General features: G+C 64.1%; 1 protein-coding gene across 3 annotated transcripts in view; it reads left to right on the top strand.

Annotated features, from left to right (window-relative positions):
• The window catches only part of MED15 (mediator complex subunit 15), a 44,293-nt gene extending 27,959 nt beyond the window's left edge, over nt 1–16,334 (top strand). Inside the window, exons 5-17 of one of the 3 annotated variants that reach the window (XM_065903729.1) lie at nt 870–1,082; nt 7,197–7,402; nt 8,040–8,300; nt 9,264–9,371; nt 12,477–12,613; nt 12,689–12,816; nt 12,891–13,025; nt 13,103–13,166; nt 13,898–13,964; nt 14,276–14,436; nt 14,515–14,681; nt 15,006–15,104; nt 15,467–16,334. In XM_065903729.1, coding sequence (XP_065759801.1) covers nt 870–1,082; nt 7,197–7,402; nt 8,040–8,300; nt 9,264–9,371; nt 12,477–12,613; nt 12,689–12,816; nt 12,891–13,025; nt 13,103–13,166; nt 13,898–13,964; nt 14,276–14,436; nt 14,515–14,681; nt 15,006–15,104; nt 15,467–15,603 — 1,883 coding nt within the window. In that variant the 3' untranslated portion in view covers nt 15,604–16,334. Of the gene's footprint in view, nt 1–869; nt 1,083–7,196; nt 7,403–8,039; nt 8,301–9,263; nt 9,372–12,476; nt 12,614–12,688; nt 12,817–12,890; nt 13,026–13,102; nt 13,167–13,897; nt 13,965–14,275; nt 14,437–14,514; nt 14,682–15,005; nt 15,105–15,466 lie in introns of those variants that run through there. The other 2 variants (XR_010658800.1, XM_065903730.1) reach the window with 2 other exon arrangements.
• Nucleotides 16,335–17,099: the final 765 nt, after the last annotated feature.

The raw sequence follows: 17,099 nt of genomic DNA on the forward strand, positions 1-17,099 counted from the left end.
GCTCCAGGGGGGACTAGTGTGCATAGCGGCGCTTTCAGTGTAGTCACCCGTGGTAACGTTTCCTAGAGAACAGCTGTGAATTCAGTTTAAGTCACAAAGTTTCTTCGCAAGTTGAGTTGTCATTATTCTGCTTTTTAATTGCAAGGTTTTGTCACACGGGAACCCTGTTGATTTAGCCCAGGTCTTGCTGAGCAGGCCGCCAGTGAAGGGGTTTAGCTGACCCCAGCACCCGGGTGGGACTAGCTGGGGGACTGCTGCCTTTCCTCAGCTGCTCGTGCTGGGGGTTGTGGGCAGCAAGGTGGAGTCAGTGCACCCGGCCGGAGGGCGTCTGGGTTCTGACGTTGGATGCAGCACCCTGGGGCGCCAGGTTCTGTGGCAGGGTGCCAGCCGGGCTCCTCTGCCTGCGGGTGGCCATGGGCTGTTCTGACGGAGCCTCGGCTCCTCCCAGGTACTGGCTGCTGGCCTAGCATCGCAGGCCTTCCCACACTTGTTCTCAGGGCTCTTTCCCGAGAGCTGCTCCTCCGTGGGGTCGTGCCCAGACTTAGCAGAGGCGGGCTTCTGGTGCGCACGGGACTTGTCACCTCCCTGGGGGGAGGCCGGCCCCCAGGCTCTGCTGACTGGAGAAGGGTCCTCGACCCTGTTTTCTGTAGATGTGCAGCTGTGTCTCACCCCCGGGAGGGGCCTCCATCCAGGACGGGCGGAGCCCCACGGGCTGTCTCGCCTGTGTCCCAGGCCTGCTGTGGGCGGGGCTCCTGCCGGGAGGAGCCCTGAGCGCATCACCCCTGAGGTGGGAGGAAGCGTGGACTCAGGAAGGCCTCCTGGCCGGGGCAGAGCGCACCGCCCTGAGACGCACGCCCTGTGTCCCGCAGACCCAATGAACGCACTGCAGAGCCTGACGGGCGGGCCCGCCGCGGGAGCCGCTGGCCTCGGCCTGCCTGCTCGGGGTCCGGGCCAGGCCCTGGGCGGGATGGGCGGCCTGGGAGCCATGGGCCAGCCGATGCCGCTGTCGGGGCAGCCGCCTCCTGGCACCTCGGGGATGGCCCCCCACAACATGGCCGTTGTGTCTACAGCCACTCCGCAGAGTGAGTACACGGGCGGAGCAGGGGACTCCCAGCCTCTGCCTCCAGAGGGCGGGGTGGGGGGGTGGCCTGGGATACCAGCCCACGGGCTGTGCTCTGTGGACCAGATGGAAACCGTTCTGTCTCAGGGCTCCTCCGCCCCTCTCCCTCCAGGGGCAGCGGTCCGCTCCAGGACCGGCCTAGGTCCCCTCCAGGACCAGCCCGGCCCCAGGCCTTGGCCCTCCTCTCCTGGGGAGGGTAGGGAGAGGCCTGCAGCGCACTCCTGGCCCCTCTGGCAATTGCAGAGGAACCGAGTCCCCATGTGCCTCTCCCGCAGCTTCCCCACCGTAACATCCTAGTTGTGTCGCCAGAGCCACGCCAGTGCCTTGCACTCAGGCCGGCTTCACGCACGTGGCCAGTCGTTCATGCACTCTCAGGTGTGCACGTGTGTGGCTCAGGGAGGTCCTGTCACGTGTGGAATGGCGCAGCATGCGGAGCCTCCCCGCCCGTGGACTGTCCTGGCTCCACCCTTCAGCCCTGAGCCGGGCAGCCGCTCGTCTGTTCTCGGCCTCGGTAATCTCTTGCAAGTGTTGCATCAGTGGAGTCGTGCAACATTTATCTTTTTGAGACTGGCTTTTTCACTTGGCACAGTGCCCTTAGAGCCTCCAGGTTGTGCGTATCATTCGTCCTTGTTCCCTGCTGAGGAACCTTCCAGGGCCACGGTTCGTTCATTCACTCAGCCTTGAAGCACAGGCGGGTTGTTTGAGTTTGGGCTGTTGAACTGAAGCCAGTGTGAGTGCTCGCGTACAGGGTGTGGTGTGCCCACGTGTTTGGTCTCGCAGCCCTCCCGGGAACCCCGTGAGCAGGGCCGCCATGGCCCCGGCGCGCAGCTGTCGGCCCGTGTCCTCGGTCAGGTCCTCTCACTCTGCTCCGAGGCTGGCCGCACCTCTGTGCCCCCAGCCACCCCGTCTCCCAGAGCTGCGTTTCTTCTCCTACCGAGTCCTGCCTTGTGACATCTGGCTCCCTGCTTGGATCTTCATCGTGAGCTCCGTGTCCCCTCTTGCCAGCGCAGGCACACACACAGGGTGGCGTTCAGAAGGCTGCTCTGCCTCCTTGTCATGTAACACTCTCTACACTGGTTGAATTTCTCTTTATCACAAATTTAGATTTTATAGTAAAATACAGTTTTGAATTGGATGATCTTAGCGTGATTTGCAGCCTTACTCCCGAGACTGTCGGCCCAGCGGGGCAGTGCTGGTGCCAGCCTGCACCCTCGCTGGCCCGACCTTGGCTGCGTCCTGTGTCCGCCCCGAGGGGCCTGGGCCCCTGCACGGCACAGGGGGGCGCTGCCGTGGCCTCTGCCCTCTGTCTCACTGCTGCCCCTGCCAAACTCCCCCGTGACCTCTGGGGCCTGGTCTGCCTGAGGTAGGTGTGTGCCCTTTTAAACACCTCTGAACGCCGCCATGGAATTCAGGCTGCTCAGGCCCTAGTGCTGTGCCCCAGAGTGTGGGCCCTGGGGCCAAGGTCTGGCCGGGGCACCCGAAGGCAGTCCAGAGCCCACCAGGCACCTGCAGGTGGCCTGGGCTAGTCACAGGAAACACTGCTGACTGTGGGTGCGGCTGGGCTTTTAAACTGCATGTTTTTGTTCCTTGAAGTGTTTTATGTTGTGTGTCTGAGAACAGCTTTAAAAATCAGCCCTGGTTTTGGCTGTTTGGAAGACGGGGTGCCTAGGAGCCCCGCCCCCCGGATGACTGGGCCCTGGGTGGACTGTGTGTGGGCTGCGGGGTCCGTCCATGCAGGATGGGTATGGCGCCCTTGGCGTCTCCAGCTCTGCCGGAGGCTGGGGCGGGCTGGAGGGGAGTCTCCAGGGCAGGCCCGTGGGAATTGCAGATCCAGGTCCGACTGTGTGCAGTCAGCAGGCTTGGAGGGAAGCAGGCACGCCTCCCGGAGGAGCAGCAACAGCGACCAGGTCTGGAGCTCTCCAGGGCCGTCGCTTTGTCAGGTGTGGATTCAGGCGCTGAAGGAGGTGGGGTCTGGACTTCTGAGGGGATGAGCACTGTGGCCCTGTATCGGGAGTGGCCAAGCAGGTGTGACGAGTAACCACAGAGAGCCTGCAGGCGTGACAGTAGAGTTACTGGGAGAGAAGAGTGTGGGCGATAAACAGGTCAGTCAGCCGGACGCAGAGCTTGTGGACTGGAAGGTGCTTTTGAAGGCGTTACCCAGAGCAGAGCCTAGACAAGAGGCCTTGGGAGCAGGAGGCTGAGAAGCGTGGAGGCTAAAGTCAGAAGTGTGGCTGGCATCACAGGGCCGGCCTGGAGCAGAGGGGGTGAGGGGGTGGTGGCGGGGGAACCCAGGGCCCCACGGGCTCCACAGGGCAGGTTCCACGGGCTCCACAGGGCAGCCCGTGTGGCGCAGGACACCAGAGGCCAGACGTGGGCTCAGAGCAGCCGTCTGTCAAGGCGGGAGCCCTCGGTAGACTCCGGGATGGAGTCACAAGCTGGTTGGGATGCCAGTGCCTGAGGTACAGAGCTGCCAGCAGAGCCAAGGGGGCCCTCCCTGAAAGGGAGGTGAACACACAGACATGCTTGCTTTCCCTCACCACCTTCTCTGACCTCAGACCATCCTTCCCAAGGTACCAGGTCTAAATGGGAGAAGCAGCATTTTCCACACAAGGGTATCCCCAGGGGTGAGTCTAAGCCAGTGACTCTCAGCTGCTTTGCACCCTGAGGGCCGTCGCAGCTTGTGCGGGCGGGCTCCTGGCGCCTGACGGGCAGAGACCAGAGGCGCTGCTGCGCGTCCTAGTGTCCGGGGCGGCCTCCGGCACAGCGTGCTCTGGCCCCGTGTCAGGAGGGGCGTGGCTGGGAATCCTTTCTGTGAACAGAGATTCCCTCCGTCCCATAGTCCTCGGGGCTGCCCTCCACAGGCCCCCAGTCCGTGATATCGTTTGATTCGGAGTCCAGCGTAGGGTGCGCACGGTAGCCGAGGAGACAGACAGAGCAGCGACAGAGCCGGGATCTGTGTCAGGGTCCCCGAGGCTGCTCCGCCGCCGTTTTCTGTCCTGCCTTCTCGTGCAGGTCCGCTCTGCAAGCATGCTGTGGACAAGGACCAAACCAAGCTGAGTCAGCAGGAGGGAATAGCACAGACCCGGATCTGTCATGTGCGTAGAAACCCTACTTTAGAGAGGAGTCTAAGGTCCTCACATTTAGGGAAGAGGTTTACATATAGATACACTTTATACTTTGTTTAATTAATTATGTATAATAATTGTAAAAGTTGTTGCTAAAACAATAGAAATAGTTTGTCAATTCCACATCAATAGGAACAATTGGAATGAGGTGGACACTACAAACAAAAACCCAGACAACATACAAAAATCAACCCAAGCTCCAGCAAAACAGAACTCAAAAGAGGAGGAGAAGATGTCAGTTATGTGTCGGTAAAGCAGAAGGGGAAACTTGGAAGGGGAAAGACAGATACAGTTAAGTTGAAAACTACAGGTAATCACCGTGAATGTGAAGAGAGAGGCTTTCCTGCTGAGGCTGGATGGAAACGAGAGGGGAGGGTGCAGCTCGTTAATCCTGACAGGAGACCCCTGTGATACACGCTGCCGAAGACTTCAGACGAAAGACGCGGTGGGCCAGTCTCCTCCCAGATAGTTAACCAGGCACAAGTGATGAACTGGGAGAAGAACCGAAGGCTGTGGTGGGAAGCGTGCTCAGGAGCGGGTCCGCGTGGCCGTGCTCCACACGCCGACGCCCTCAGCCTGCTGAAGGGCAGAGCCGTGCCTGCCGCGTGCTTTATCCAGTGCTCACAGTGGCCGTGTCGTCAGAGACGGGGTCCCCTTGGCAGCTGCCGGGGGCTGGCGTGACGGCCTGTGCTGCTGGAGCTGCGCCAGGTTGTGCCTGCGGGGTGGCTGAACCGGTGAGGAAGCGGAGTAGAGTTTTAACCGGACGCTCAGGCGGGCGCACATCTTCCTGTGTTAGGGTACTGTAGTTTTACTAAGTGCCGCTGTTGCGGGACATTGGATAAAGGGGCAGAGTGTCTGTGGTCCTCCTCTTCATCTTCGTTGAAGTATATAGGTACAGTTCATGTTGGGCTTGCTAGGTCGCTCAGTGGTAAAGAGTCTGCCTGTCAAGTAGGAGGCGCGGGTTCCATCCCCTGGAGAAGTAAGTGGCGACCCACTCCAGTATTCTTGCCTGGAGAATCCCACAGACAGAGGAGCCTGGAGGGCTACCGTCCACGGGGTCACAAGAGTCAGACGGGACTTGGTGACTACAGAGCACAAACGCAAAGTCCACGTGCCCTTTTTCGTGCACTGGGAGTGCAGTGTTCAGGAGTAGATTCATGGTGTCAAATTTGAAACATTTTCATCACCTGAAGAGAGACCTCATCACTGAAAATCTTGTGATTATTCATTTTTACTTTTTTGGCTGTGCCATGCATTGTGGGGAATCTTAGTTCCCCAAGCAGAGATCAAACCCACATCCCCTGGAGTAGAAGTGCAGAGTCTTAACCACTGGACCACCAGGGATGCCTCTGACTGGTGGTTTTTATCGGCATTATTTCTAACCACCATGAACTGGACACAGCCCAGATGTCCATCAGCTGAGGGATAGGTAACACAAAATGTGGGGAATCCGTGTAGTGGAGTAGTTTGGCCCCGTAAGAGAAAGGGAATACGGATCTGAGGCACAGCGTGGGTGAACCTTATAAATGCAACGCTGAGGGAAAGGAGCCGGTCACAAAAGGCCCCAGTTGTGTCCAGAGCTGGGGGCTCCATCGAGGCAGGAAGCAGACAGGTGGTTGCCATACTGGGCCTCCTGGTTTGCCTGTTCCCTCCTGCCCCTTTGTTAACGGTATAGTGAATCTGGTTGCTACAGGGTGAATCCGGTTACTACAGAGTAGATTGGGTTCCTGTGGAGTAGATCACGTTTCTGTCCAGTCGATCACAGTTGCTGTGGAGTAAATCGGGTTCCCGTAGAGTGGATCACAGTTACTGTGGAGTGGATTGAGTTCCTGTGGAGTGGATCACAGTTACTGTGGAGTGGATTGGGTCCCTGTAGAGCGGATCACAGTTACTGTGGAGTGGATCGGGTCCCTGTGGAGTGGATCACAGTTACTGTGGAGTGGATCGGGTCCCTGTGGAGTGGATCACAGTTATTGTGGAGTGGATCGGGTCCCTGTGGAGTGGATCACAGTTACTGTGGAGTGGATCGGGTCCCTGTGGAGTGGATCACAGTTACTGTGGAGTGGATCGGGTCCCTGTAGAGCGGATCACAGTTACTGTGGAGTGGATCGGGTCCCTGTGGAGCGGATCACAGTTACTGTGGAGTGGATCGGGTCCCTGTGGAGTGGATCACAGTTACTGTGGAGTGGATCGGGTCCCTGTGGAGTGGATCACAGTTACTGTGGAGTGGATCGGGTCCCTGTGGAGTGGATCACAGTTACTGTGGAGTGGATCGGGTCCCTGTGGAGTGGATCACAGTTACTGTGGAGTGGATCGGGTCCCTGTGGAGTGGATCACAGTTACTGTGGAGTGGATCGGGTCCCTGTGGAGTGGATCACAGTTACTGTGGAGTGGATTGGGTCCCTGTGGAGTGGATTACAGTTACTGTGGAGTGGATCGGGTCCCTGTAGAGTGGATCGGGTTCCTGTGGAGTGGATTACAGTTACTGTGGAGTGGATCGGGTCCCTGTGGAGTGGATCACAGTTACTGTGGAGTGGATCGGGTTCCTGTGGAGCGAATCACAGTTACTGTGGAGTGGATCGGGTTCCTGTGGAGTGGATCGGGTCCCTGTGGAGTGGATCACAGTTACTGTGGAGTGGATTGAGTTCCTGTGGAGTGGATCACAGTTACTGTGGAGTGGATTGAGTTCCTGTGGAGTGGATCACAGTTACTGTGGAGTGGATCGGGTCCCTGTGGAGTGGATCACAGTTACTGTGGAGTGGATCGGGTCCCTGTGGAGTGGATCACAGTTACTGTGGAGTGGATCGGGTCCCTGTAGAGTGGACCACAGTTACTATAGAGTGGATGTTGGTGGCCAGTCCTGTCATTGGCGCCCCGTCCCTCCCTTGCTGGCGGGGGTGGCACCTCCTGCAGCTGCGCCCAGGACAAGCGCCCCGCCGCTCTGTCTCCAGCCCAGCTGCAGCTCCAGCAGGCGGCGCTGCAGCAGCAGCAGCAGCAGCAGTTCCAGGCGCAGCAGCAGGCGGCGCTGCAGCAGCAGCAGCAGCAGTTCCAGGCGCAGCAGAGCGCCATGCAGCAGCAGTTCCAGGCGGCGGTGCAGCAGCAGCAGCTCCAGCAGCAGCAGCACCTGATCAAGCTGCACCAGCAGAACCAGCAGCAGGTGCCGGCCTCGCTCCCCTGAGCCCGGGCGGGGAGGCCCTTGACGGGAAGGCTGTCCCGGCCGCGGGTCCTCTGAGCACGTGCAGGCCTCCTGCCCGTCCGATCCTGAGGGTCCAGTGTCTGGACGCCGCACTGACCGTCCCTGTCACAGGAAAAGCTCTTCTCTCACACGTGGTCTCAGTCAGGCCTGACAGCCTCAGCGTCTCCCGCTCTGGCCTGTCGTGGGTTGGGGGAGGGAATCCCCAAAGGACCCACCCTTGGCCGACTACTCCCGGCCTGGGCTTGTGCCTCCTTTCCCCCGGCCCCTCTCCTGGGCTGACAGGGTCTCTTCAGGCCCGCCTCTCCTCCTCATCCTGAAGCTGGTCCTGTGCCCACTTTTGGGGCCACACAGGCACCCCTGGAAGGGGCTCCCAAGGTCTGTGGTCAGCCAAGCATTGCCTGGCTTCTCTGGGGCTGTACCTACACCTGACCCCTTACCACGCCCTCCGGACCCTTCCCCTGGACCCTGCCTTTGTCCCCTCAGGCCTCGGATGGGCTGGTGTCCGTGGGCAGGGCCCTGTGACTCTGGGAGTCCCTCTGTCCCCAGGAGCGCTGCTGGGCTGGGCTGGGAGCTGACGGGGCTGCTTGTTCTGCCCCAGATGCAACAGCAGCAGCTACAGCGCATGGCACAGCTGCAGCTGCAGCAGCAGCAGGCTCTCCAGGCCCAGCCGCCCATCCAGCAGCCCCCGCTGCAGCAGCCCCCACCACCGCCCTCGCAGGCCCTGCCTCAGCAGCTGCAGCCCCCGCAGCACCACCAGGCCCCACCACAGCCCCCGCCACAGTCGCAGCCACAGCCTTTGGTGTCACAGGCTCCGGCCCTCCCTGGGCAGATGCTTTACGCCCAGCCGCAGCTGAAACTCGTGAGTAGCCGGTGTCCCGCGGCCGGGGCCCTTCTCCCAGTGTCCCTGGGGCTGTGGATGGCAGGCCCTCTTCCGGCACCAGGACTCACCCTGGCACCCCTGCCCCGGGCCCCATGTGCCGCTCAGCGAAGGAGCGTGCGTCCCACCAGCTGCCACGCCCGTGGCGGTGCCCCTCCTGCCAGGAGGCACCATGTCTTCCAAGCAGCCGGGCTGATTTGGAGGAGGCCAAGGGCATCGTGAGGTTGTGGATGAGAAGGTGGATGGCAGCACCCACATTCTCACTGTGGTGGAGGGCATGCCAGCTGCCCGGCCCACGGACTACTCGGAGTTCTGTTCTAAGCAGAGGTCGTGACCATGTTTTTGAGGCAGTCATAAGATATTATCTTCTCATACATCTGTGCGAAAGCAGATCCATGTCTGTAAACAGGGACATCATGTGGAAGACAGTATTGTACGCACTTGGGGACGTTAGCTGTGTCAAGAGCCATTTTAATGGTTTATCGGCTCGCTTCCTGCTTTTTTGTCCTTTTCTCTTTGCCCTTCACTGGGTGAGGTGGGGCAGAGCTGTGCCTGAGCCATGTGGTGGGTGACTCAGAGGCCCCAGGGCACAGGCGGGAGGGCTGGGGGGTCCTGGGCGGGGTCCTGTCAACAGGAGCCTGCTGGCCTGGGTTCCTTCGAGGAGTCGGGGCTGTGAGCAGGGCTTTCGGGGGCCATCAGTGCCCTGGGCTCGCCGCGGCAGCTGCTGGTGGCGGCCGTGTGGTGGTGGCCCATTGGGGCAGACTTCCTACTGGAGTCAGGGAGGCAAGGCTCGAGGCTGGCATGGGCACTGCCAGTGAGCCACGGGTGAGGGTTGACTGGTAGCAGACGTCAGCCAGGGAAGCAGCAGGAGCGCCTCCTCGGCCAGACGTGTGGGCGTCCCGCCCCTGGCCTGGTGGCTGCAGGTCGCTGCTCCTTCCTCCGCAGGTCCGGGCTCCGATGGTGGTGCAGCAGCCGCAGGTGCAACCCCAGGTCCCGCCGCAGACAGCGGTGCCCACAGCCCAGGCCTCACAGATAGTGGGGCCCGGAGTCCAGGTGAGGGCCCCGCGCCGAGGCTCTGGAGGCGCCAGCCAGTGCCCGTCACCCTTGTGCCAGTGAGCTCCTGGCTGGATCAGGCCAGTCCCTGGGGTCCTCGGGGCAGCTCCGCTCAGCCTATCTGGGTTTGAGCTGCACATGGCATGTGCCACGTCCACCCTGCGATGCCCCCAGATCTTCCCTCTTGCCGCCTTCTCCCAGCGTGTGATGGGGGGAGGGCACCGTGCTCTCTTCCCGCCTCAGCGCTGGGTACAGAGCTGGGGGCCGTTGCTCCAGAGACCAGGAGGCGCCCGAGGATGGGGCGTCTGGCTCCAGCAGTCAGCCCTAACTTCCGGGACTCACCCCTGGGTGCCCACCCCCCGCACATCGATGTTGATGGACGGAAGGGCCTCCTGGCCTTGCCCAGTAGCGGCCACAGTGTCCTTGGTGTCTGGGGTGGGAGGCCAGGCCTTGTGACTTCTCCACAGGCCCCCTTGCCCCCCAGCCTGTGTCCAGTCCTGGCCTTGGCTCTTCCTGTCTCCTGCCCACAGCAGCTCATGGAGGCGTTGACCTCAGACACCAGGTGTGCCGTGGTGAGGCCCACGGGCCTCTGCCCCCTGTGGCCGTGTCTGCCGAGCACTGTCTGCGCGGGGATGCCTCATGTTCCTTGGCGTCTGGCCTGGCCCTATGGCTCGAGCCGGGAGAGCTTGCCGATGGGGTTCCCACAGCCTTTGGAGGGGCTCTGTGGCCCCGCACCCGTCCCCCAGCTCACCCACACGTGGTCTTGTGTGCAGCAGATGCCGACATCACATCTACGGCCAGGGCAGGACTGCAGGCCCCGTGCGACCGTGTCGGCCGCCACTCTGTCCTGGCCTCGTCTGCAGTCTTCCGGGCTCCCGGCTCTCGGGGTGCGCTCCACTCCCCTTCCCAGCGGTCACACTGCCTTTGCTTCTGCTGGAGTCTGGTGCAGCCCACGTGGCACTCGGTGGCTTCGAGGGTGGCGTGGATTTGTGACCTCTGTCCCAGCAGAGAGCTGACCACAGAGCTGAGGCGGGGACCTGGGGCGTGGCAGCGGGGGAGGGGCGGGGTCACCCCTCCTCCTGCCGGGTTTGGTGTCCTGAGCACCAGCCTTCGGGGTGGGGGGCGTGCCCATGGCCTGCAAGCGATGGAGGCCAGCCTGGGCGGCCACGCCCCAGGCTCCCAGGTCTGCCCCTGGGGTGGGGCGCTCGTGCATCCTGGGGCCTGGTGGGCTGGCCTCACTGCACACTCTAGCAGCAGTGGTGTGAGAAGACCCCTCGGGGAATCTTTGCTTCCTTAGCCCTTCTTCACCGCCTCAGTGGCAGCAGTGGACAAGACAGGGGACAGGTCTGACCCAACACTCAGAAGTCAGCGTAGGTGGGGCCGGTGGGACTGAGGGGCAGACAGGAAGCGTGGGCGGAGAGCCCGATGGCGGCTTTTCTCTCTTCCTCACGTTTCAGCAACAGTCAGGCTCTCCTGGACTCAGTCCTCAGGTCCGCGTCACCATTCGTGGCCGTGCACCATTCTTCTGGAGCAGGTCCTGCCAGCCTCAGTGCCCGTCTGGTTCTCGGGTCTGGAGGGTTTTGCTGTTAGCAGTGCTGGTGGCGCTTCTCGAAGTGACTCCGGGGCACTTGGGGCCTCGGTCATACCAGCCCCGGCTGGAGCCTGGGAGCCGGGTGTCTGAGGACGACTGGGCACCCGTCTGGATGCCTGTCTCGGGCGGTAACTCCAGCGAGGAGAGTGTCCCAGGGCTGCAGACTAGGAGGCAGGCGCACTCCACTCAGGCGGACCGCCCCGCCTCACCGCCAGCTCCGCCTGCGGCGTGGGTGTTTGGATTCCCAAGCATCAGTCTGCCTCCTTCTGGAGCCTGCCTGGGAGGGCTTCATTTCATTTCATCCTAACGGTTTTGAGTGCAGGCAGGCCCAGCTCTCCAGGGACCAGCCTAGGGCCTCAGACCCCAGACTGAGGGCTCTCATCAGGGCAAGCCAGGCCAGCCTTGATGCCTCCAAGGGTGCAGCTGACGAGGAGGGGGCTGTCAGCTCGTGCTGGGCGGCGAGGGGCTGCGGGAGGCTGCAGTCATCCAGGGAAAGGTGGGCAGAGCCAGAGGGGCCTGGGCCAGGCCATTCTGGGGGAGCAGGCGGGGAGGGTGGCCTTGGGCAGTCTGATGGGGTCCGGGCTCCTGTGAACGCTCCTCCGTCTTCCCTGACTCAACTGAAAGCAGCCACCAGGCAGAGTGACCCTCAGCTGGCATCCGTGATGCTGGGCGCAGAGTGCAGGCCAGGCCTACAGAGCGGAGCGGGCAGGCTGGAGGGTGGCCTGGGAGCTGCCTCTAGGGAGCAGATGCTCAGCACACAGGAGGTAGCCGCGGTGTGCCGGACGCCCCAGGCAAAGCCAGCAGGGCCTGCAGAGGCGTCCCGTGTGGCGAGGGGCCAAGCCCCTGTGCACCCTCTGCAGGCTCTGCACGAGTCCGCTCTGGGGGCCCATTTCAGGGCCTGGTGGGCTGCCATCTGCCTGGTCGGGAGTAGCTCCTCTCGTGTCCCGGGCAGAAAACGGTTTCCACACGCTCGCTTTCCTAGTTCTGGGTGTGTGACCACCTCCCTCAGCGTTCACAGACAGACATGGCGGCGTCCTAGTGGGAGAGTGGGGTGGGAACCCGCTGCGTCCGCCCGATGCGGGCTGCAGGGAGCGGGTGACCCTGAGTGCTCCGCGCTCTCCCCTCGCGGCAGGGGTTGCTTGGCTGCCAGAGCGCAGCTCCGGCGTGGGCGCTGGTGAGGGAGACGCAGGGTGACGGCATGGCACAGCCTCCACGCTCCCCTGACGCCCGGCTTGTCCTCGGGGCCCAGGGGGTCACGGAGCCTTTGGGAGGTCAGCCCAACCGTCACTGTGCGTGGTCCTTGCTGGCCTCCCCTGCCCACAGGCTCCCACACACACGAGGCAGGGACCTGGCACATTGCGTCCCTGGTCAGAAGTCCCTGCTAGCCCAGGGCCAGCAGCCCAGCCCTGCTGCCAGCGCTTGGGGCCGCGCGCACTGTGTGGGTGTTTGAGAGGCGGCGGCAGAGGGGCCGCGGGGGCGCGCGGGGCGGCTCAGCAGGCGCGCCCTCCCTGCAGGTCAGCCAGAGCGGCCTCCCGGTGCTGTCCTCGCCATCGCCGGGCCAGCAGGTGCATACCCCGCAGTCGATGCCGCCTCCCCCGCAGCCGTCCCCGCAGCCCGGCCCGCCCAGCTCGCAGCCCAACTCCAATGTCAGGTAGGCCCGGCCAGGCGGCGCCCCCCCCAGCCCCAGCCCCGCCCCCACCTGGCTCACCCGCCTCCTCTCTGCCAGCTCCGGCCCCGCCCCGTCCCCTAGCAGCTTCCTGCCCAGCCCCTCGCCACAGCCCTCCCAGAGCCCGGTGACGGCGCGCACCCCGCAGAACTTCAGCGTCCCCTCCCCAGGACCACTGAACACCCCCGGTAAGTCGGGCATGGGTCGGGCACAGCCATGCCCTTTGTGGGCCGGGCCGCGCTCACCAGGCCGTGTCCCGCAGTGAACCCCAGCTCCGTCATGAGCCCTGCGGGCTCCAGCCAGGCTGAGGAGCAGCAGTACCTGGACAAGCTGAAGCAGCTGTCCAAGTACATCGAGCCGCTGCGCCGCATGATCAACAAGATCGACAAGAACGAAGGTGGGCCTGCAGGCTGGCGGGCAGGGCGGGGCAGGGCAGGGACCTCGGCCCTGTCTGAGGGTCCACTTCTGCCCCAGACAGGAAAAAGGACCTGAGTAAGATGAAGAGCCTGCTGGACATTCTGACGGACCCCTCCAAGCGGTGAGCCTTGCCGCCCAGCCTGTGGGACAGTGCTGCTCCCGCCGCTCACAGAGGGTCCCACCCCGTGGCCCTCACGGCCCTCTTGCTGGCCTTGAAGGGCCTCAGCCCAGCCCCCGACGTGCGGGTGGCCTTGGGTCGGTGATGGTCCCAGTGCCCATGTGTGCAGAAGGGGCACTGAGCTCCCACGCGCTGGCCATGGGAGGGACCAGACTGTTTGAAAGGGGCTCAAAAGCAGGGCCACACCCTCACGTCCCTTCCCTCTCCCACCAGCCACCGAGCTGCTGAGGCCAGAGCTTAGCCAGCGCTCCCCCTGCAGGTGGTCTGGCCTGGGGACCCTGCCGTCTCCTGGGGGCTTGGCTCAGGCTGGGCGCTCTTCTGGAATGTCCTCCCTGTTCTGCTCATCTGGGCGGAACGCTGGGCGCTGAGGGGTCCTGCGGGAGGTGGACGGCCCTCCGGCCTCTCAGCCGTCGTTGGGTGGGGGCGGGGGCCTGGCCTCCATCCTCCCTGGACCTGTCACGGTGTGCCTTGTCCTGGGCGTGGGCCTGCCCTGCCTCAGACTCTGGGCCTGGGGACAGCGGGTGGGCTGGCGGGCTCCTGGGAGTGGTGCCAGTGGCCGAGGCCCCAGCCCGCTCCATCCAGAGGAGGCCAGACTGTCCATGGCTGGGTAGAGACCTGGGAGCGCTCGGCCTCCCGCCCCCACACGGAGGGCCAGCCCCGTCTTCCTCCCTCAGGTGCCCTCTGAAGACGCTGCAGAAATGTGAGATCGCCCTGGAGAAGCTCAAGAACGACATGGCGGTGGTGAGTGGGCTGCTGTGCCTGGCGGTGTTGCTAGGGTCGGAGGCCTCCTTGGTATTCAGGGCTCACCACGGTCTAACTACGAGCTGGAGCCTGCAGTCCGTGGGGGCGGGGGCCCTGCCCAGTGCCGTGGGTGAGGTGAGGGCGTGGGGGGACGCCTCTGGCTGCGGCCCTGTAGCACTCGGCTCTCGTGGCCCATGGGCCTGGCCGCCCTGCCTGTGGGGTGGAGCTTGTGGGGACGCCGGGAAGGCTGGCTGGGTGAGGACGAGGCCGGGGCCCACGAGCGGGCTGCTGACCCCAGCGTCCTGCCGCAGCCCACGCCCCCGCCGCCCGCAGTGCCCCCCACCAAGCAGCAGTACCTCTGCCAGCCGCTCCTGGACGCCGTCCTGGCCAACATCCGGTCGCCCGTCTTCAACCACTCCCTCTACCGCACCTTCGTGCCGGCCATGGCAGCCATCCACGGCCCGCCCATCCCGTGCGTCCCCTGGGGCTTGGCGGGTGGCCGGGCCGGACCGCAGCCTGGCCAGGGCGTCAGCACGGCTGCCTCCTCCAGGGCCCCGGTGGTGTCTACCCGGAAGCGGAAGTTTGAAGAGGATGAGCGGCAGAGTATCCCCAATGTGCTCCAGGGGGAGGTGGCCCGGCTGGACCCCAAGTTCCTGGTGAACTTAGACCCTTCGCACTGCAGCAACAACGGCACCGTCCACCTGATATGCAAGCTGGGTGAGTGCTGGGGCGGGGCTGGTGGGACAGCCTGCCCGCCCCAGCCCAGCCCTCCTGGAACCTGGAACCTGGAACCTGCCCGCTGTCCTCCTTGGCCCACATGCGAGAGCGTGTGCACTTGCTTGGGGGCTGGCCCTGAGCCCGCTCGCTCTCATCCCCCACCCCACCCCGCCCCGCCCCGGGCACAGAAGCCCCTCTGTGCGCCTGAGGCCCTGAGGAGACGGGAAGCGCGGGAGTCAGCTCCTGGGCTCCGCACGGGCCTCCCCAGGGCCTCCAGGCCTGGCGGGCACTGCGGAGTCTCAGGTGCCGCCTTGTGTGTTGCAGATGACAAGGACCTCCCCAGCGTGCCGCCGCTGGAGCTGAGCGTGCCCGCCGACTACCCCGCCCAGAGCCCGCTGTGGATCAACCGGCAGTGGCAGTACGGTGGGTGCCCGGGAGGCGGGCTCTGCTGAGGCCCTACTGCCCTCCTCCTTGGTGGATGGAGCAGGCGGCCTCGCGGGCCCACAGAGAGGGGAGGCTCCCTGCCCACCGCACCCCTGCCGTGCTGACCAGCCGGCTCAGGGCCCCTGTGGGCCCCTGTGAGGCTCCTGGGGCCCCATCTCGGGGACAGGCCCCAAGAGCGCCCCCTTGGTGGAGACGTTCCTCCCCGCGGTCGCGGCTGGCCTGTAGAGGACTGGGCCCTGCGGCCGTCCCTGAGGGCAGTCCCCGCACCTGAGCCTTGGGCTGGGCGGGGCAGCGGAGGGCCCTGGCGGGGCGCAGAGGCTCACAGCCGCCCCTCCCTGCAGACGCCAACCCCTTCCTGCAGTCGGTGCACCAGTGCATGACGTCACGGCTGCTGCAGCTCCCTGACAAGCACTCGGTCACGGCCCTGCTCAACACCTGGGCCCAGAGCGTCCACCAGGCCTGCCTCTCTGCCGCTTAGCCGCACCGCCGCTGCCTGTCCAGCTTCCCGCCCTCCAGGGGCCACGGACAGCTGGCAGCCTCCTCAGGCCCCGTGTCGGACGTTTCTCAATGCTGGCTTCCTTAAGAGAGCCCGGACCTAGGTTAGCTCTTCTGCTTTTCCTGCACCTCGGGACCAGCCACACACTTCCATGAGTGGAGAGGCCCCAGCCACGCCCTGGCCCTGCGCGTGCGGGCTGCTGTCCTCTGCAGGGCCCGTGTCTACTTGGCACCGTGGGGTCCTGTGTGAGCCTTGGTGTGTGTGCGTGCCCGAAAGCCTTCTGCCGTTTCCCGGGGGGCGTGCGGGACGTAGGAGACCCTGAAGATGCACGCAGCGTTCCCTGACCATGGTTCGGGTTCGGGTTCAGGACGAGCCATGGGGTGCTCCGGGGTTGGGCGCTGGCTGCAGGGCTCTGCCACCGCTCGGGCCTCACACCTCACCGCCCCGCCTCCCGCCAGGCCTGGAGCCCGCTCAGCGCTGTGGGCCCCGGGAGCGGGGCGTCTGGGTGGCTCTCGCTCGTGGCGCTGTGTCTGTGTGTCAGGCACTGGGCCCGCTCGGGTCGGGATGCTGTCCTCGGACCCGGCGTTCTGAGGGACTGTGGGCTCCTGCTGGGGCGTCGGCCAGCTGGCTCTGCTGGGGAGAGGTCCCCTCCTTTTGTATGTGCATTACCGTGTCTTCTGTGGTTCTTATAATAAATTTATTATTCCTGTGTTTGTCATGGATTCGTCACTGTGTACCCCCGCCCCCACCCCGGGTGAGTCATGGGCCCTCTGTCCACTGAGGAGCGCTGCTGGGGCAGAGCCAGCTCCCCCACTTTGGAGGGGGGACGCCCAGACTCCGTGGGGCTGGGAGGACTGTCCTGCTGGGCAGGGGTCTGAGACGAAGCTGTCGCTCTGGCAGACGGGGGGCGTCCTGCGGCCATCACCGGGCGGAGCCAGCATCCTGGGAGGACCTTGTCCCACAGCCGTGGCCCCTGCCCTCGGCGGAGGAAGGCGGGCCAGGCGGGGCCACTCACCAGCTCTTTGTGCCGGTGGACACAGGACGGTGTCTTGGTCGGGTACCTGGAAGGCAGCCCCCTGCGCTCTGGGAAGAGCGTGTGGGCTGCACCTGAACTTGTTTTCTTCCAGGGCAGCCGCGGGTCCCAGCAGGCGGGGTGACCCCCGGCGGGCCCCGCCCATCGCCAGTCACGCAGCTGGGGCACTCGGGGCCCCAGTGCCTGGGAGCCGGTGAGGGACGAGGCTCGCGACTGGGAGAAACGAGCTTTATTTCCAATCTTCGACAGGTAGGCTCATGCTTACTTCATAACACAGGCGTGAGAACGTGGAATAGCAAAATAACTGAACGGGAAAATAAGCAGTTCCCAGCCCTGAGGCCACGGGCGGCATCCGCTGTGGGCCTGGTTGATGGGAAGTTGGCTTGGCTTACGAGCGCTGGGAGTCCGTGGGCGCAGTCGCGCAGCGTGGCGGCCGCACCGGCAC

The sequence above is a fragment of the Muntiacus reevesi genome, chromosome 13 (assembly GCF_963930625.1).
Source record: "Muntiacus reevesi chromosome 13, mMunRee1.1, whole genome shotgun sequence".
Classification (NCBI taxonomy): Eukaryota; Metazoa; Chordata; class Mammalia; order Artiodactyla; family Cervidae; genus Muntiacus; species Muntiacus reevesi.